At 41.6% G+C, this 21807-nt stretch overlaps 1 protein-coding gene across 2 annotated transcripts in view; it reads right to left on the reverse strand.

The window, feature by feature from the left end:
* The window catches only part of LOC141735628 (junction-mediating and -regulatory protein-like), a 127587-nt gene that overhangs the window by 55838 nt on the left and 49942 nt on the right, over positions 1-21807 (reverse strand). For both annotated transcript variants that reach the window (XM_074568677.1, XM_074568676.1), the window contains exons 3-4: positions 8890-9040; positions 5660-5829 (exon numbers count right to left, since the gene is read on the reverse strand). In XM_074568677.1, coding sequence (XP_074424778.1) covers positions 5660-5829; positions 8890-9040 — 321 coding nt within the window. The remainder of the gene's footprint in view (positions 1-5659; positions 5830-8889; positions 9041-21807) is intronic.

Below are 21807 nucleotides of genomic sequence, written 5' to 3' on the forward strand. Positions count from 1 at the left end.
ATTGCTCTCTCACATAGAGTGCAACTCCACCACCACGCCTCGCTGGTCTGTCTTTCCTGAAAAGGACATAGCCTTCCAGCCATGTGAGCTGTCCCACCATGTCTCAGTAATTGCAATGAGATCGTGGCCGTGCAACCACACACAGATCTCCAGCTCTTCCTGCTTATTCCCCATGCTGTGTGCATTGGTGTATAAGCATTTCAGAGAGGGAGCTGTGTGTGTAGTTTTGACCGTTGAGATGTGGCGTGCCTTCTGGCTCTCAGAAATACTGGCACACTGGCCCACGAGCGCTGAGCAACTACGCCTTGGCACCTCACCAGCAAGCCCAGTACTATCCCCACCCCCCTTCAAATCTTCTTGTTGTTGTTTTCTTGTTCCCTTTGCTGTTCTGTTAAAAACTGCCTTTGTCTCAACCCACGAGTTTTGCCTTTTTCTTCCGATTCTCCCCCCCCCCCCATGGGGGAGTTTGAGAGCACAGCACGTGTTTCTTTGTTGCCATCTGAGGCTAAACCACAACATATAGTCAGGCTAAGATACTACAGGATACAATATTATAAAAAATGAGGTTAAGACAATCACTCACAATTAGTATCCTGGGCAATCAGAAAAATTTCAGACAGTAAAAGAAACATCTGTGCCAGGGTGGTGAGACACTGGAACAGGCTGCCCAGAGAAGTTGTGGATGCCCCAATCCCTGGAAGTCTTCAAAGACAGGTTGGATGGGGCTTGGAGCAGCCTGGTCTAGTGGGAGGTGTCCCTTCCCATGGCAGGGGGGTTGGAACTAGATGATCTTTAAGGTCCCTTCCACCCCAAACCATTCTGTGATCTTTCGGCCATGAAAAGGGTGTACCACTATTTGTAGAAACTTTTATTTTCCAAGACTAAGCGTTCAAAAATTCATAGACAACCTGCTAAACACCAAGAGTGTTCTCAGAGAGATCTGTTCTTGTCTCTGAATTTTCATTCTTTCAGTCTATTAATTCTCAACTCAAACTCTTACTGATAAATTAGTTTCTTGAGCATTTTAATTTTTTTTAAAGGAATATCCTATTTTTATTTTCTATGCCTAGAAAAAAGTAGCTAAATGGTTTGCCTGAGAAGGTATTTCAGTTCTGATTTTCTAACACTGCAGTGAGTCAGTTTTAAGTGACCCTGAATACCTGAATTTTTTCTTTCTCTTGGCAAATGGGAACTAAACGTCAGTGATGCACAGAATCCTTCAAACAAACAAACAAAAAAGTATCTTCAAGTGCTGGGACTTGCCCTCTTCAATACTCTTTAAATTAGATTACCCAGTCATTCTCTGTGAAAAATAGTATAAAAATAAATTATGTTCTAATAATGTTATTTAAAAAAGAAAACCAACACACTTATGTGAGATTTTGATAACTATATTCAAAGTAGGTTTGCATTTTTAATGAGTAATTTTCTAATAATTTCTCACTGCATTATTAAAAGTGTAACTGACTACAAGTTTTGTCTATAGAACGCACCCCATTACTTCACTTGAGTTCCTTAAAACCTTCTGCTTTTTATTTTCTTTAAACACAATGACCATTTAAAATAGTTTTTATTTCAAAGTCTTTTTGAACTTTTGATTGAACTGGAGAATATTATACAAATATTTAATGTAAGGTTAAAGAAAAAATAAAATTGTCATCTTTACTGCCAATTTTAGTTTGCCAGTTTGAACACTGAAAGTGAAGAAAGCAAAAGCATTCTTAATCTGTTATTAAAATTAATAATTCAGATATGTTTAAATAAATCTTCAAAGATTTCACAATGTTAGTTTCTTATTTAGCCTTTCCAAAAAGCTGTCACAGAAAGAAAAAGTTAAAAAAGAATAGGAAAGCTACCAAGGTGAAACATACTTTTCTGAAAAATATAATGTTGCATCTTTACCAGTCACTGTCCATTTCTTACAGAAGATTAATTTTCCAGAAATATCTATTCATGCCTTCTTGAATAGAATCCTTAATAAAATTCTTATTTTTGCTGATGTGTCCAACTCAGACAAGAGTAAAACAACAGTCATGAAATCCAAGATATGCTTATGTACTCAAAGACATTGGAAGCAAATATATCTTTGATTCATGCTTAATGTACAGGAAAGTACTCTTAGAATTATGAAATTACGAAAAACATTCTTAAGAAACCTGAGCAGTACTTTGTTGGAATATGATTTTGTTTATGGAAACAAAATGTAAATTAAAAATTGTTTTTGAAGTGTATCTTTAGAACTGAACTATATGCTTCTAAAAAGAAAAAAGGAAAAACTAGTTACTGAATCTTATTCATGCAAGAAGGGACTTGTTGGAATTTAAGTCTCCAGTCACTTCCATTTGTCCAAACTATTTTACATATTTAGAGAATTACAAAGGATTCTCACTGAGATTTAATGTTTCTGTTTACTGTCATAAGGACAAGACTTGACAACCAATCCATGAAAGGATTCTGGTCTACCTCAAAAGGAAAGTTTTCATCATTTCCATCAAACAAAATTTAGAACAACAGATGGAACATAAGAGGTACAAATCAGGAAAGTGTAAGAGCACAATATGTAATTTATGTCATTTCTTTTAATTTTTTAAAATACAGATAGCCATAGGACTAACATAAAAATAAAAAAAAAAAAAAAAGATAACTAACCTAATTTTCTCTTCAATTCAGACTTCACAGATGTTGCTCAAATTCCAAGTATCTACATATGGCAAAGTTACAGCCCATATGCGGTCCCTCCTACTGTACCTGAATTGCTTAAAACCCTTATCACACTATACTTGCAATTACCCTCCTTCCACCTATGGAGGTGCATTAGTGATATATTAGAATCTCTAGTTTTCCTAGATAAATCAAAATATTAAAGTTTTCATTTTATTAAAATTTAGAAGACGCTATTGCTATTTAAGAGACACCATCATTGACATGGACAGCTTCTGCAAGCAGTTTTTGACATGTGACTGGAGTAGTCTTCAGATAACCTATACACAAAAAAAAAGCAAATACATTTATTTGGTTTACTTTTTATAAGAGCTTGTCACAATGACAAATAAATTAAGTATTAAAAAGAGGACTCAAAGTTCGACTGCCAACTTCAGCAGTTTTATATTATTTTATCCACTAAACATCCATGAAAATTCAAAAGAATCAAATAGCAGCAGACCATCTGTTCTTCCCTAAGAACTACAGGCAATTCCAAGCAAATAACTTCACAATCAATATAATCCTTTAGTGAGACTTTGCATGCTACTTTCTAGCAAGGTTTATTGTACTTCACAAATATCTATTCCCTCCAAACAGGACTGAATCTCCCTGAAGTGCATGCATCCACCAGTACAGCTGGTTGGCAGACCAAGTATCTGCTGTACCAAACAGACGCACAGAGCAGAAGAGAGGCTGTAGCATGTCCAGCAGAGGCTTTAGTGGCTTTGGGAAATTTTGCTCCCAGACCTTCATAATGCTACAGATACTTGCTGATACAAGTAGAAGGTAGAGGAACAGGTGGTGCTAGGTCTCTGTAGGCCTGTCAGGAGTCAAGGGCAACATGATATCCAATATGGCTCCTTAAATTTTAATCCAAAAGATACATTAACACCAAAGACAGAGATAATCGCTAACAAACACAAAGAACAATTCTGAGATTGATCCTTGCTGTGCTACACTAACAAATGTCCCGCACTGATCCAACAGTACTCCTTCCAACACAGCCTGCCCTTAACTCCAGCTTACATAGGCTTTCTCAAGGTTGCAAATTTTTGTGATTATCTCCATCTTCTCCAACTAAACACAGTACGTGGAAAACTCTTGTATTGAAACCAAAATCAGAAGATGCTGTTCCTGCACAGAAAATTTAAAATAAATAAATAAATCAGCAAGGTGGCTTTAGATTTGAAGAAGAGGGAATTATTAAGTGCAAGAAAAACAAGTATATTATTTCCCATGTGTCTCCCTTTCCTACTCAGTGGAGGAAAGTTTATATAGCCAAGCACAGCAGGAAGGTCTTTACTTCTTAAGCTTAAAGGAGAAACTGTTTCATTTTTTTTTTTTTAATTTTTTTACTGTCATCTCTTCCAAATATATCAGCTAATGTAATCGCCAAATATTTTCTTCATAAGAACCCTTCTTCTCCAATATGGGATTCCCAGTCACTTTTGTCACATCCAACTCTGCATACTTAGGGCTATAACATTTTGGAACAGAAGTTGGTCCTGATATCTCCCCATCAACCATGTTTTGATCCAGAGCTGTCTATACCTTGTAACACACTAACCCAAAGCACCATGCCCATGCATGCCCATCAGATGTTCCTCATTCCCAAAAAGCCCCAACCTCTCAGTTCAGAGCCCTCCATCCTCTCGCTATACCGCAACTAATCTCTCCTTTTTCTATCCAACCCCTGATGCTTTTGCATATCAAAACAAACAGTCATTCATTTACCAGACTGAGATCTCATTCAACAAAAATTCATGGAAGGACTCCACTGTGAGAAAAATAAGGTGTGCTAGGAAAAAGACCATGCATGTCTGCCCCAAAACATGGCTGCCCTAAACATCTGAACATATTATATTTAATATTTTCAATTGGTACTGCTGGATTATCTCATCAACTCTTAGCTGAGGATGGCAGCAGCCTGATAAACTCAGGTTTCCAGACAACTCTTGGCTTTCTAAATATAAAGAGCATCAAAATGAAGCAAGCTTTATTTTTGTGCTCTGGGTCTTGCATGTGCTCTCTCTTCCTTGCAGATCAAGATGTCTTCTACAGAAGCTCCTCAAATATGCACATAGTCTATCAGGCTTGGAAACCTACCAATCTATACAGTGCTGAAGTCTTGAGTTCTCTGGATAATCTTTTTCATAACAGAACCACCAGTTTAGTCAAATTTTTTGAAAGATTTTAAAAGTGCTTTAAAACACAAGCAACTGATTGGATAAAATGTAAATTAACATTAGTACGACAAAGCTCTTAGCACAGAATATCCATATGATAGCAAATTTTAAAATAGGATTTGTAGCATTTTTGCTTTTGAGAAGGTGTCATGAAATCCAATAAACGTGGTTTTTTTTCTGCTAAGACATTTAAACACAGTTTAATGCATGCACTCTTTCCTCAGGAAAGCTGTAGCTAGCACAACCCCCTCTGAAAGACTGCCTTAATAATTAGGGTAAGCAGAGACAAAGAGAGTGCAGTACAACAGGCTAGTCATCTGTGTATTTACTAATGTTCAGATACCTTCCATCTGGAATGTCAAAACTACTCCAAAAAGGTGATCATGCCTCTGAGAGCTAAAGCGTGAAGATTACATAGCAGTAGATTTCTGTTCCTATTCCTTTTCTTCATTTTATTCATCTCAGTGGATAGCTGTAAACATTAACAGTAAAAACTGTCTTCCTAGTTGACTAACCAGGAAAAGGTGAACAGAAAACATAAATAAGTGGCACAAAACCCACCACACCTACACCGCAACTCCATTTGCCTAACATGGTAGAATGTCGTAAAAGTTAAAATACAGACTTTTATTATTAAAAGCTGAAAAATAATGACTTTCAAGTCTGTTGGGTTTTGTTGGGGTCCCTCCCCCCCAAGTACATCAACATTCTTCAAAGTTTGTTTTTTTTCTGCATATTTTATTTTTCTATTTATTGGTATGAAAAATTACCTCCTCCTTCAGTGCATGTTTCTTCTGCTCCAAACAGATTTCTTTAGCATGCATCAACTGCAAAGTCTCCTTAGAAACTGCATACTGAAGCTTTTCCATACGTTCCACTGCTGCTGCCCATGCTGCCTTACCAAATTTTTTCTGGTCTGCTCGCATTCGATCATACACAGCTAGAGAAGGGAAGAAAAAGCAGACAGCTTACCAGTCTACTCTTCCGATCACTAGTGATTCTACTGTAGAGACTATGCACACATTTGTATCCAAAACCAAAGTTCTCTTAGCAGAGAGTAGTCGTTCTATGGAGCATTAATCTTCATAGCCAATATGGAAGTATTCTTAGGATTTGTGTAAATATGTGATTAGCTATTTGTTGATCATTTATTCATTATAATTGCAATTTTTGTTACCCACAGAGGAACCATTCTGAATACACAATACTTGAACCACACATTCAAAACTCTTGACTTAATAAAAATATCTGGTTAATGTTACCACGGGGCCTTAAACTACATCCCAATTTTTCCTTGCTTCTGAAAGCCCCATCTGCTAAAGTCTCCAGTTTACCTTGGTAACTTTTTACAGAGCAGTCATAAGTTTAACACAAATCTGCAGAGTGAAATAAGAATTACAATTTAAAACAAAAATTTCAGCTTGACCTCAAGTGTGATTCTGTAAGAATACTGAATTAAATTTAAATAAGAACATCATCTTTTTTTTAAACTCAAAATGCAGGTTGATTTACAAAATTAATTCAAACTAACTAAACAAAGTACAATCTGCCCTTAATATGCAGAGATGAATGAGAATCTTTTCAGTAAGTGTTCAGAGTAGCAGTAGTCCCTTGCTTGATTCAGACTTTCTCTTCTTGAACCCCAGACATCGTCTAGGCTGACACACATTAGACTTTCACCATTTTTAAGATACAGAACAATCACATAACTGTACACTTAGCTTTGCAAAACAAAAGCCATTACAGTCACAGAACCAAAAGGGGTAGCATTCAGTCCCTAGGTGCTAGAAGATGTTACGTGCTGTTGTTAGGTAATAAAAAATACCTTTTTGTTCTCATGCGTTTTTCCTCTGTCATCTGTTAATATTTTGGCATGTAAGACCACCCTGTGATCAGCAGGAGGCCAAACAAACCCAAAACATAACAAAAAAGGCAAGCAATCTGTACACCAAAGGTTGTCAACAGTCTCCAGGCATTTAATTTCCCAGTGTTTTTTCCCACAATCTTGACTGCTATACATAAAAACAGCATGTAAACAAAACAAAAATTAAGCAACTGTAAATATACATATCTGGGCTTGAAGTAAAACAGAACCAATTTTCTGTTTTGTAATTTTACTTTTTAGCTGTGCCTCTTCTAACAGCACATTGTTCAGAAACTGTTCACTCTCAGAGGGATAAGACCTGATTATACCAAGGAACGGCATATGCAGAGAGGCTCTTGCTTAGACTTATTGCTATAACAACCAAGGTCAGATCACTTCATTATTTGCCCTGTTAGAGGGTCAGAAACAGAAAAGCGTAGAGGGATCACACCTGCAGGGAGAAGTGGACAGGACAGGTGACCCAAAACTGACCAACAGGGTATTTCACTCTCTTCATAGAATCATAGAATCATTTAGGTTGGAAAATACCCTTGGGATCATCGAGTCCAACCATCTGCATCACGCTCAGTATAAAATCTAAGGAATCAAAGGGTCAACTCTCTTTCTTCAATGGCTGATGTCCTCTGTTCGTCTGCTTTTGATCCCAATCCGAGCATTCCTGACTCCAGATCCAGAATCCAGCTCCTGTCCGTTGCTGACTCCAGTCTGGGACTTTCCCTGTGCCTGCTGGTGATGCGATCGTCATCCTGGGAGCTGGATACAGTTTTGTAGATATTGTGTATATTTATTATTATTATATTATTTATTATTTCATTATTTATTAATATTTTAATTAAAGTAGTTTAGTTCTTTTTCTAAACTCGTAAATCTCTTTTTCTCTTCCTCTCCTCTCTTTGGAGAGAGGGGGGGAAGGGGCCATCTGTCATTCTGATCGGCCAATCTTGCCAAAACCACGACCATACATTCTCTATCAACTAATGGGGTATTTTACTTGCCTTTGTCATACTAGTAAAGGAACCAAATTGATTAGATACATTTAGAATTTGCTCCAATTAAATTAATTCCAACATGCTTGAACTGGTTTAGTCACTTTTTTCAAAATAAGGTGGAGTTTCATGTTATCCTTGACTTGGGTCATCACTGAAAGGAATAATTTTGCAGTGACTACTTCTCTTGAAATAGATCTAGCAGTCATGCAGGGAGATGACAGGAAACCTACCCATCAAAAAAAGATTTTCTCCCAGGGATACAGGTCATTTATCTGGTTGCACAATTGCTATCACCAAGGCAAAGAAACAAACAGGAACCTGCACTCAAGGCAGGGAGAAGAGTGGGACAAACTCTGTCAGTGGTAGCCCACAGTCAAACTAAAAGAGGTGATGTGAAATCACATCCTCAGGTTTGTTTGCCCTAATAAATTGATTATTTAGGTTAAAATGGTACAAGGATGAGAGCGCAGATGAATATGCAAGTCATAAGTCATATGACCTGGTTTAACTGCACCAACACTTTAGTAAAACTGCTGCATTCTTCCAGTATAGAAATGCCAAGGTTATATCCATGAAGATTTCTGAACAACAGAGCAGCTTTCACTGAGTAGTTAAACTGAGTTGTTGATTAATATTTAAAGCTATGAAAAAAATTACTGAAAGGCAGGGGTAACGAAAAAAATTACTGAAAGGCAGGGGTAACGAAAAAAATTACTGAAAGGCAGGGGTAACGGGAAAAGGAAATTCATTGAAAGGTAATCAAAATTTACTACGGTGGTCTGCCATATCCAGTACAGAAGACAGAATCCATCAGGGACTCAATGCTCCCTAAATCCTTTGCAAGTGTACAGTGCAGCTAATACAATCACATCGAGAAGGTGGTTGTGAAACTATATTTAAAAATTTCTATTCTGCCTACTTCTGATGATGTTCTGAAAAGGCTTATTTGTGAAAAATTTGAATAGACACAGAAGAAAAGACAAGTGAGAATGACGACTGCATTTTCCTCACAGAGGACTGATGAAAAAAATAAATCAATCACACAATACAACACAGAACATGGTAAACATTAAATAAACTTTGAAAGATTTGTTACTTGAGGTATAGGATAGTAGAAAATAGCTACCTTTCTGTGCTTTAGCTGTTATTTCAAAGTATTTAACTGTAAGATCTTGAATAGAAAGCACAGCCATGTGGGCTTTTCTCTGCCAATCGGCATCTTCTTTTTGTAGACTCTCAATTCTTCTGGGGCCTAGGTAGTCATTCTCTACCGAGATCTGAAAATAAATCAGTCCATAATCAACAATACAATCATTGCTATTTTGCCAACAGCAACCAGTTTCAGGGTGGCTAAGAAAGGAAAGCATAAAGGAGAGAAAACTACCAGCAAATCTCCATGGCTTCTATTCAACAGAAAAAACTCTTTTTAAGTGCTCCTTTCTGATGAAAAAGTACATCCACAGTTTCATTACTATTCTTACTGGAACCACAACAAACTCAAATGTAAGTTTGATCTTCCAGTATCTTTTTGTTAAATATCTTATTATCTTCAGATAACAAGCATGCTTCATCCAGGCTTTCTTCTGGCCTGAAATATTCACCTGGGAGGCAATTGTCCCCCCCTACACTGCACTGGTGCATCCCCACCTCAAGTACTCTGCAGTTTTGGGCGCCTCAATATAAGAAGGACATCAAACTACTAGAGTGCATCCCGAGGAGGGCGACCAAGATGGTGAAAGGTCTTGAGGGCAAGACTTATGAGGAGCAGATGAGGTCATTTGGCTTGTTCAGCTTGGAGAAGAGAAGGCTGAGGGGAGACCTCATCATAGTCTACAACTTCCTCAAGGGGGGCAGCAGAGGGGGGTGCTGAGCTCCTCTCTCTGGTGACCAGCGATAGGACACAAGGAAATGGAATGAAGCTGCATCAGGGGAAGTTCAGATTGGACATTAGGAAAAGGCTCTTCACTGAGAGGGTGGTCGGTCACTGGAACAGGCTCCCCAGGGAAGTGGTCACGGCACCAAACCTGTCAGAGTTCAAGGAGCATCTGGACAACGCTCTTAGTCATATGGTTTAGTTTTAGGTAGTCCTACAAGGAGCAGGGAGTTGGTCTCTGTGATCCTTATGGGTCCCTTCCAACTTTAGATGTTCTATGATTCCATTCCGAAGTAAATGAATGCTCTTTAGTCAGAATGAAGCTAGAAGCAAGGGGATGTGCTGGGGTAGTGGGAAGTAGTCATCAATATTTCAGCAGTTTTCCTTTGTTATAGATGACTTCAAGGCCAGGCTCGATGAGGCTCTGAGCAACCTGATCTAGTTGAAGATGTCCCTGCTTATTGCAGGGGGGTTGGACTAGATGACCTTTATAGGTCCCTTCCAACCCAACACATTCTATGATTCTATGACTTTTTATAACATATTTTCTTAGTGACTGGGAGTTAAAATATCTTTTCATTGCTAAGACCAAAGCAATTTTATTTTGAAGAGACAGCTATCTTAAGCCAGTAAAAGATATGGAGTTTCTTGTAATAATTAATAAAAAAAATACAGCTTTCCCAAAACTGAATTTTTTTTTTTTTTTACACACTTTTTAAAAGCTAAGGTATTATATAGTCTTTTGTCTGAAGTGGGACTACTTATTTAATAATTAAATATTGAAGCCTGCTCCTGCAACACCAAGGCCCTAATTTTGAATGTTTCTTTTTTTATTTGCATCACTTAAGACGACACCTCACTGGTATAAACAAAAACCCCCAAACCCAAAAGCGCTCAGTCTTCTATGCCACCAGATATTTTAACCTGAAGTTCTAATGCCTCAAATACTCATCCTCATTTCACAAAGTTTCGATCTGGTTTCAAAGACCGATTCCACTCTGTAATTAAGCTACAAACAGTAGGTTTTTAAGTGACTGTTCAGGATCTACCTCTGCATATCCACTTAGCCTATCTCTTAGGGGGATGATTTTTAAGAGTAAAAATATATAGATGCCTTCTATGTAATTGTCCATTTCTTGAAAAACGTTTAAAGTAGTTTAATAAGATATTTTAATCTGCTTCTTATATATTTCCAAAACCCTTAGAAAGGCAACAGGCAAAAACAAACAAACAAACAAAAAAGTAAAAAGCCCCTGAACAAATGATAAGTGAATAATAATTTTACTAGATAGGTTGTAACATGTAATTTGGTGAAGCACATAGATACTGTGATTTCCATGGGGAATGCTTATGAATGGAAAGACAAGAATTTCCAAATAAACATCAAACTGTATGTATGTACCAGTGAATGATGACTGGTGAAGTTAATGCTTTCCATTTCTGCAGAACTCTGAAACAGCAAGTTCCTTTGAGAAACAGGAAAAAACCAATACAGTTAAAAGTCTTCCTTTTCTATTCCTTAGTAAAGATGAGGTAATTTGATACTGGAATTGACATGGGATCACTGAGTAATGTGAGTAACGTTCTTGATACCCATCATATCTAAAATAATAAGAAGCCTCAAAGTAACATTTCTTCATAAAATTTTGCCTGCCAAAACATTATTTATACACAGTGCAAGCTACAGAGATTTATGAAGGATCAATACAATTGTATCTTTGTTTGCTAAAGCAAGTGTTTACAAGTAACAAAAAAGAAAAGCACCTTTTCATTAAATACAATCCCAAGTATGTCACCCATACAGTCCTTCATACTGAGGGTATTCATATGGCAAGGCACAGAAAACCCAAGAAGCCTTTGCTTTAGGAATACTCATACAAGTATGCATATTTATGTGCGACATCAAGCAGATGATCATGGTCCGCAAAGCTTTAGAAACTGGGAAAACAAGGAAGACAGAACTGTAAACATTTATGAGGACAGACCAGTTCAAGGTGGTACAGTTACTGATGAGTACCTTCCCTTTATGCATCTATTCATATACACATTCACATTTAAAAGACATCAAGCAGCATACTCCACAAATGACTACTGCCTGGAAGGAGGTCCCCGAGTAGTTGCATGAACAAGAACAGATCAACATCATGCCTTGAGGCTGCAGCAATAGTGGAATGCTTAACAAAAGCCTGAACAGAGCCCCAGAAACACAGAATCACAGAATGATAGTGTAAGAAAGGCAGGTATTGCTTTTGCAGAGGAGAAAAGCCGTTTCCATCAGAGGTGACATGATAAGGGAATGACTAAGACAAAGAGGCTCCAGCAAAGGCTTGTAGAACATCTCTCATCACACAGACAAAAGGACAAACTGATTCCTACTGGATTAGTGTCTAGAAGGGGAGTCAAACATTTAACCAGGGCTAATGACATTGGGCAATTTTTTTACCAAAAAGGAAAGAAATAAACTAGTCAGATAATCCCTTTAGGTGTAGCATAAAGAGAAGTAAACAGAGGCAGGACATCCGGGAAGAATTTTAGGCGCCTCGGGCAGACTGTGAACCCTGGAGTACCTAACCAATGGGAAACAGGGGAGGGAAAAATTCGGCCGGGATTAGGGAATAAAAAGGTGTGTTTCAAGAATTGAAGGTGTGCCTACTTGCTAGGTCACCCGCTCTTGCAAGAACGTGAATAAAAATGTGCTTCACAGAGGATTCTGCCTGAGCCTATTTCATTCGGACCGGAACTTATTCCTCACAATAGGGGTTGGAAGGGACCTCTGGAGATCACCTAGTCCAACCCTCCCTGCCAGAGCAGGGTCACCTAGAGCAGGTTGCACAGGAACAGTGTCCAGGCGGGTTTTGAACGTCTCCAGAGACGGAGACTCCACCACCTCTCTGGGCAGCCTGTTCCAGTGCTCTGCCACCCTCAAAGTAAAGAGGTTCCTCCTCATGTTTAGGTGGAACTTCCTATGCTCAAGTTTGTGCCCATTACCTCTTGTCCTGTCACTGGGCACCACTGAAAAGAGCCTGGCCCCATCCTCCTGACACCCACCCTTTAAGTATTTATAAGCATTTACAAGATCCCCCCTCAGCCGTCTTTTTTCCAGACTGAAGAGACCCAAGTCCCTCAGCCTTTCTTCATAAGAGAGGTGTTCCAGTCCCCTCATCATCTTGGTAGCCCTCTGCTGCGCCCTCTCCAGCAGTTCCCTGTCCTTCTTGAACCGGGGAGCCCAGAACTGGACACAGTACTCCAGGTGCGGCCTCACCAGGGCAGAGTAGAGGGGGAGGATGACCTCCCTCGACCTGCTGGCCACACTCTTCTTGATGCACCCCAGGAGGCCATTGGCCTTCTTGGCCACAAGGGCACATTGCTGGCTCCTGGTCAACCTCTTGTCCACCAGGACTCCCAGGTCTCTTTCCACTGAGCTGCTCTCCAGCAGGTCAGCCCCCAACCTGTACTGGTGCAGGGGGTTATTCCTCCCCAGGTGCAGCACCCTACACTTGCCCTTGTTGAGTTTCATAAGGTTCCTCTCTGCCCAACTCTCCAGCCTGTCCAGGTCTCGCTGTATGGCAGCACAGCCTTCTGGGGTGACAGCCACCCCTCCCAGCTTTGTGTCATCAGCAAACTTGCTGAGGGTGCCCCCTCTATCCCCTCATCCAGGTCACTGATGAATATATTGAAGAGGACTGGGCCCAGTACTGACCCCTGGGGAACACCACTCGTCACTGGTCTCCAACTAGACTCTGTGCCCCTAATCACGACCCTCTGAGCTCTCTCTTTCAATCCACCCCACTGTCCATTCATCTAACCCACACTTCCTAAGCTTACAAAGGACAGAAGCTTACAGGACAGAAGCATTTCCCTAGTGCTGCTTGAGCTTTATCTAGCAAGACAGTGAATGGGATCACCCGGTCAAACCGGTTTCAGAGCACAAAAGGTGAAATGCAGGGAGTTGTCATTCAACTCAGCTCCATCTCGCTTTGACAGATGCTTATTGATCCCTATCTATGCAGAGATATCTTGGGGGGAGCTGTGGAACCGGCTCAGCTGGGGGTGGGGGGGTGTGTCTCAACACTGTATCACAATAAGAACCAAAACCCAAGCGTGAGTACCAGACATCACAAAATAAACATTGCTACCTAAAGGGCCATCAAACCACCAGAGATAACCATTCCAGACAGTGCAATCCATTCAGGCATAATCCTGCCCAGTCATTGAAACGGGATATTTAAGCCCTAAGGTTTGGGGAGGAAAAGGAGTTGTCTTCCAAAGATACAGCTGGCCTGTAGGAGATTCTTCCTAGGTAACTTCCCAGGGACTGAGTGGCCTTACCTGAGAGAGAGAGGGTAAGGGATTTAATAACATACATATGATATTTGGCATATTTTAAGATCGTGATTAGTGCACTCTTTTAAGGTATTCATATCTAGTGCGCTTGTGGTTTGTGTTGCTACTTTTCAGGATCACTTGTAGGTTGTAATAGTGTATTCTGTGAATTGTTTTTTTCTTAAATTGCAACAGTGCATTCTCCATTGTATTCATAAAACTTGCAATAGCGGCTTATTGGACCTGCGAGTGAAGTCCAAATAGATTGTTAATTTGAACCTCTCGGTGAAATCTTTTTCTCTCCGCCACAGACAGTCAAACTCTTAGAATTATGGACCATGAACATGAACAGATGAGGATTCTTCTTGAAGTGTCTTACAGTACAAGCAGAAGACCAAAGCATGTCTAATGTTCATGATATGCAAGGACAATACAAAGTGACACTTTGGCCTTTGCATTCTGCAGCTTGGATAAGGCACACACACACAATGTTAACTTCCTGTCTCCAAAGCCATGAAATGACAAAGGAAGGAGCAGGCTCTCATTGTTTCAAAGGGAACATCCATTCAACAGGCAAAGACAGAATCTAAGTACCAGTGGGGAACAGTCTTTGACAGGTGAAAAAACCCAGCTGCTTCCTTAAAAAAGGTGGCTAGGTAAGAGCTGAGGATGAACTGAAAAGCTTGTTTCCTTCACATCTGACAAGTAGCCTAGGTTAATAGGAAAAGAACCTGGACCATTTGACCATAAATAAATGTTAAGTTTAGTCCTTACTGCTATTTTTTAGGACACCCATGACCGGAAACCAGAGTACACTGCTTGTCCCAACAACCATTTAACAGATATGTCAGCCAGAGGCAACTGAGGTTCAAGGTGACAAATTCAGAGTGAGAAAGTTCAAGAATAAGGAACAAGAGTCACAGAAATCAAGAGCTGCAAATGCTCAGAAGATCCAGGCTGCTGGGTTGATTCCTGGAGTTCTCAGTCGCAGAGATCTTTGTCACTCTTTGGATAGTCTAGTTAAGTTCAGGATAACACACTGTGGCCACTTGCTGCCAGCAAAAGGCATCTCAGACCACTCATGGGGCAGCAGGAGTTAAATGAATCAAAAGAAATTCAGGGAAGTTAACTGTTTATCAGCACACCAGAAGCTTGGCATTGTGTATTAAAACACAGTCTCACCTAGAACAGCCAGAGATATTCTCATGCAAGGGGAAGGAAAGCAATCAAGTTACCTTAATATATTACTTCATGAGAGGATCTCATTTTGTGGAAAGCAGACTATCAGAAGGAGACTCCAGAAAGGTATTCAGTGAACACACTCTGCACTTTAAGCCAGGTCCTTGCTTCCCATCTTTGTTTCTATTAGGTCAATGACTTTCTGAGTGGCAGCAAACCACACTTTGGTACCTTGGAAGTTGCAAACCACTCAAAGTCATTGACAGAATAGAATAGAACAGAACAGAGATTGCAGCTTCCAAGGTACCAAAGTGGTGTTCCTCCCCAGGCTCAAGGTTTCCTTTTCCGGGCTTGCCTGACATACACACTCTGTGGCCTCTGAGAGCCTCTCCATTGACCTGAACATGCTCCAGTGCTCCCCAGGGAAAAAGCAACCACTTCCTATCCAGCCAGTGCATTCCACCTGATTCAATTTCTCCGTTGAAAAATGTAACAAAGAAAAATTGATTTATTAAAAAAACCAACAAAAAAACAGCTAGCAAATTAGCTAACAAAAATATTACTAGCGACCTTTGCAATGGTAATTTAACATCATTCTTTATAATCTAAGCACAATAACTGTGATAAAATAAGAGACAGAGGGCATTTGAACAGCCACTTTTGGCAATGCACCTGGCACGTTTTAGGGAAACATGGGGGGTGGGGAACAACAGAAAAAACAGATCACTATACTGTGAATGTAAATACTGACAATTACCAATCACTCAAGAGAATTATCAGTCTTCAAGTGCAACCTACCTAGAAAGTTATTATAAACTCTCAGTCATTAATGAAATTTATGCCTGTCATCCTTATAGGACAGGACAGACAACCACCAGAATAAAACAGAGATGAACAACTGAGACATAGTGGTAAAATATACATCGTCTCCCTTGCCAAATGGCTGGCTGAGCATTATAGAATCATAGAACTGCCTAGGTTGGAAGGGACCTTTCAGATCATCTAGTCCAACCATCAACCTAACACTGACAAAAAATATCACTAAGCCATATCTCTAAGCACTATGTCTACCCATCTTTTAAACACCTACAGGGATGGTGTCTCAACCACTTCCCTGGGCAACCTGTTCCAATGCTTAATAACCCTTTCATTGCAAAAATTTTTCCTAATATCCAGTCTAAACCTCCCCTGGTGCAATTTGAGGCCATTTCCTCTTGTCTTATTGTCTGTTATTTGGGAGAAAAGACTGACCCCCGCCTCTCTACAACCTCCTTTCAGGTAGTTGTAGAGAGCAATAAGGTCTGCCCTCAGCCTCCTTTTCTCCAGGCTAAACAACCCCAGCTCCCTCAGCTGCTCCTCATAAGACTTGTTCTCCAGACCCCTCACCAGCTCCATTGCCCTTCTCTGGACACACTCCAGCACCTCAATGTCTTTTTCATGGTGAGGGGCCCAAAAATGGACACAGTACTCGAGGTGGGGCCTCACCAGTGCCGAGTACAGGGGGACAATCACTTGCCTCATCCTGCTCACCACACTGTTCCTGATACAGGCCAGGATGCTGTTGGCCTTCTTGGCCACCTGGGCACACTGCTGGCTCATATTCAGCTGGCAGTCCACCAACACCCCCAGGTCCTTTTCTGCCAGGCAACTCTCCAGCCACTCTTGGAATCATAGAATCTTCATGGTTGGAAAGGACCTTTGAGATAATCGAGTCCAACCATACACACACCAAAAGAAACCAAACCAAACCAAAAAAAAATATGCAAAAAAACTTAAAAAAACCCAAACCACCACAAACAAACAACCTACAATCTCTGCCACTAGAGCATGCCCTGAAGTGCCACATCTAGACATTTCTTAAACACCTCTAGGGATGGTGACTCAACCACCTCCCTGGGCAGGCTGTTCCAGTGCCTGACCACTCTTTCAGTAAAGTAATTCTTCCTAATATCTAATCTAAACCTCCCCTGCCACAGCTTCAGACCATTCCCTCTGGTCCTGTCATTATTCACCTGGGAGAAGAGGCCAACACCCACCTCTCTCCAACCTCCTTTCAGGTAGTTGTAGAGGGCAATGAGGTCTCCCCTCAGCCTCCTCTTCTCCAAGCTAAACATGCCCAGCTCCCTCAGCCTCTCCTCATATGACTCGGTCTCCAGACCCCTCACCAGCCTGGTAGCTCTCCTCTGGACACGCTCCAGCACTTCAATGTCCCTCCTGTACAGAGGGGCCCAGAACTGAACACAGTACTCGAGGTGAGGCCTCACCAGTGCCGAGGACAGAGGCACCATCACTTCCCTGCTCCTGCTGGCCACGGTATTCCCGATACAAGCCAGAATGCTGTTGGCCCTCTTGGCCATCTGGGCACACTGCTGGCTCATGTTAAGCTGGCCGTTCACCAGCACCCCCAGGTCCTTTTCTGCTGGGCAGCTTTCCAGCCACTCTTCCCCAAGCCTGTAGCATTGCTTGGGGTTGTTGTGACCGAAATGCAGGACCCGGCACTTGGCCTTATTAAACCTCATACAGTTGGCCTTGGCCCATCGATCCAGCCTGTCCAGGTCCCTCTGTAGAGCCTTCCTACCCTCAAGCAGATCAACACTCCCACCTACCTTGGTGTCATCTGCAAACTTACTGAGGGTGCACTCAATCCCCTCATCCAGATCATTGACAAAGATATTAAACAAAACCGGCCCCAAAACTGAGCCCTGAGGGACACCACTGGTGACCGGCCGCCAAGAGGATTTCACCCCATTAATCACAACTCTCTGGGCACAGCCATCCAGCCAGTTTTTGACCCAGCGAAGAGGACACTTGTCTATGCCATGATTCGCCAGCTTCTCCAGGAGAATGCTGTGGGGGACGGTGTCAAAGGCCTTACCAAAGTCCAGATAGACAACGTCCACAGCCTTCCCCGCGTCCAGAAGGCGGGTCACATGGTCATAGAAGGAGATCAGGTTGGTTAAGCAGGACCTCCCTTTCCTAAACCCATGCTGGCTGGCCCTGATCCCTTGGCTGCCCTGCACTTGCTGTGAGAGCTCACTCAGGATGATCCTCTCCATGATCTTTCCTGGTATCGAGGTCAGGCTGACAGGCCTATAGTTCCCCGGATCCTCCTTCTGACCCTTCTTATAGATGGGCGTCACATTAGCCACCCTCCAGTCATCTGGTACCTCCCCTGTTGACCAGGATTGTTGATAAATGATGGAGAGAGGCTTGGTGAGCTCTCCCACCAGCTCCCTGAGTACTCTTGGGTGAATCCCATCTGGCCCCATAGACTTGTGTGCGTCTAGGTGCAGAAGCAGATCACTGACTACTTCCTCCTGGATTATGGGTGGGTTGTTCTGCTCTCCATCCTTATCTTCCAGCTCAGGAGGCTGAACCCCCTGGGGATAGCTGGTCTGACTATTGAAGACGGAGGCAAAGAAGGCATTAAGTATCTCAGCCTTCTCATCCTTGGTTGCAACTTTCCCCCCCCAACATCCAGTAAGGGATGGAGATTCTCCCTGGTAAACCCTCCTTTTATTCCTAAATCCCATCAGATGATCCTTGTTCATCCAGGCTGGCCATTTTCCCCGCCCTTTAGACTCGCAACACTTGGGGACAGCCTGCTCCTGGGCCTTTAAGATTTCCTTCTTGATGAGTGTCCAGCCTTCCTGGACCCCTTTGCCCTTCAGGACTGTCTCCCAAGGGACTCTCTCAACCAGTGTCCTGAACAGGCCGAAGTCCGCCCTCCGGAAGTCCAAGGTGGAGGTTTTGCTAACCCCCCTCCTTACATCACTACAAATTGAAAACTTGACCATTTCATGATCACTAAGCCCAAGATGATCTCCGACCACCACATCTCCCACTAGTCCTTCTCTGTTTGTGAACAGTAGGTCTAGCGAGGCACCTCCCCTGGTAGGCTCGCCTACCAGTTGTGTCAGGAAGTTCTCTTCCATGCACTTGAGGAACCTCCTAGCCTGCCTGCTCTCTGCTGTGTTATATTTCCAGCAGATACCCAGCAGGTTGAAGTCCCCAACCAGACTCTTCTCCAAGCCTGTAACGCTGCATGGGGCTGTTGTGACCCAAGTGCAGGACCCGGCACTCGGCCTTGTTGATCCTCATACCACTGGCCTCGGCCCATCGATCCAACCTGTCCAGGTCCCTCTGCAAAGCCTTTCTACCCCCAAGCAGGCCGACACTCCCACCTAACTTGGTGTCATCTGCAAATTTACTGAGGGTGCACTCAATCCCCTCGTCCAGATCATCGATAAAGATATTAAAGAGAACTGGCCCCAACACTGAGCTCTGGGGAACACCACTCATGACCAGCTACCAACTGGATTTCAACTCCATTCACCACCACTCTCTGGGCCCAGCCCTCCAGCCAGTTTTTAAACCCAGCAAAGAGTACTCCCATCCAAGCCATGAACAGCCAGTTTATCCAGGAGAATGCTGTGGGAAATGGTGTCAAAGGCTTTACTAAAGTCCAGGTAAACAACATCCACAGCCTTTCCCTCATCCACCAAGCAGGTCACTTAGTCATAGAAGGAGATCAGGTTCGTCAAGCAGGACCTGCCTTTCATGAACCCATGCTGACTGGGCCTGATCGCCTGGGTGTCCTTCATGTGCCACATAATGGCACTCAGGATGATCTGTTCCATGACCTTTCCAGGCACCAAGGTCAGACTGACAGGCCTGTATCTCCCCGGATCCTCCTTCCGGCCCTTCTTGTGGATGGGCATCACATTTGCTAGACACCAGTCAACTGGGACCTCCACGGTTTGCCAGGACTGCTGGTACATGATGGAGAATGGCTCGGTGAGCACTTCCACCAGCTCCCTCAGTACCCTCGGGTGGATCCCATCTGGCCCCATAGACTTGTGTATGTCCAGGTGTTGGAGCAGGTCCCTCACCATCTCCCCTTGGATTACGGGGGCTTCATTCTGCTCCCCGCCCCTCTCTACTAGCTCAGGGGTCTGGGTACTCAGGGAACAACCGACTCTACTACTAAAGACTGAGGCAAAGAAGGCATTAAGTACCTCAGCCTTCTCCTCATCCTTTGTCATGATGTTACCTCCTTCATCTGATAAAGGATGGAGATTCTCCCGAGTCCTCCTTTTGTTACTAATATATTTATAGAAACTTTTCTTATTGTTCTTAACATCCAAAGCCAGGTTAAGTTCTAGTTGGGCTTTGGCCTTTCTAATTTTCTCCCTACATAGCCTTACAACATCTTTGTATCCTTCCCAAGTGGCCTGCCTCTTCTTCCAAAGGCCATAAACTCTCCTTTTTTCCCCTGAGTTGTAGCCATATCTCTCTGTTCAGCCAGGCCAGTCTTTTCCCCCAGCGTCTTCATTTAGGAAGAGAAAGAACCCACCTCTGAAGGTTGCAGCTTATGAAGAAAATACAGCAGCTTGCCTCCCCATCTACGACACCTTCATGAAACAGAGGAAGAGACCACTCTCAAACCTACTGTTTATCCTAGCTGAGAATTTAAAGAGGAAATGGGAAATGCAAGTGGACCATTAAATAGCAACATGAACAGGCTCATGAATTTTGAAGACTCTGTTTTCTATATTCTCTTCTATAATTAATCATCTTTAATCTGAATCTGTGAAGGCAATAACTCTCATTATGGAATTAAAGGAAGTTCTTATGTGCTTCTGGATTCCATTACAATTTGCAATGCATGCATAACATGTTTATGCTTCATTTTGCTCACTGCATATTTTATTTTTGTAGTCCGTAAAAGAGCATAGGTCATTTTATAGACTAAACAGAAACATATTATTAGAATGACTATTGTCCACATTAGATATGACTGAGAAAAGGCACCAGATAATTTAAATAGACAGTGAGGAAAGAAAAACTAAATGCTGTCATCTAAATGATACTTCTTTTAAACATACGTATCTGCTTTCAATTCAGTAAAAAATTATTTTGGTTAAAAATTAAGAAACTCTGATATAGTTGAAATTTTTTCTAACGTAAAAGGCTTTTCAGTTCCCTAACATTTTCTCAAACTCACTTTTTGGTCTCGAAGTTCCTCATTTAGACTTGACTTTATGGAGAAAGTGTGGTCTAACAGAAAAACCTCTCATCTCACAACTAGATCACATAGCCAAATCTACAGTTTCCCTTCTAGTAATCATTTTCTCAAAAAGCCCAATTGCAGCTAATTCTTCCTAAAAAAAACCAAACAACCCACCTATATTCTCTCTGAGAGGAAACCAAGCCTCATGGTAAAATTGGCTAAGATAAAATTATTTTTTGTGTGTGTGAAGATGAGACTCACTTTTGAAGATTTTCATGTTTTGCAAGCTTTACTTCAGATAATGCTTTGAAACTAATAAAATTATGACAGCTTGTGGTTGTTGGAAAGCACAAAAAAAGAGGAAGAAACAGCAGAAGCCATTAACTTCAACACATCATGTAAACATCTATTTCTATCGGCTATTGCTTCAGAGTAACAGAACATAAAAGAACAGTTCTACACCATATGGATATATTTCTAAAAGAAAACCAATTAATTCTTCAGAGGAAACAAACTGAAAGGAGGTCCCTAGTCTAGCCTGTAAGCAAGTGAGAATGAATCAGAGAGGCAAGACTGGAGCACAGAAACATTCTTCTCTGGAAAAGTTCAGATTGTTGTTATGCTGAATTTTTAATAGAGTAAAGTAAGCTTACTGT

Source organism: Larus michahellis, chromosome W, assembly GCF_964199755.1.
Source record: "Larus michahellis chromosome W, bLarMic1.1, whole genome shotgun sequence".
Classification (NCBI taxonomy): Eukaryota; Metazoa; Chordata; class Aves; order Charadriiformes; family Laridae; genus Larus; species Larus michahellis.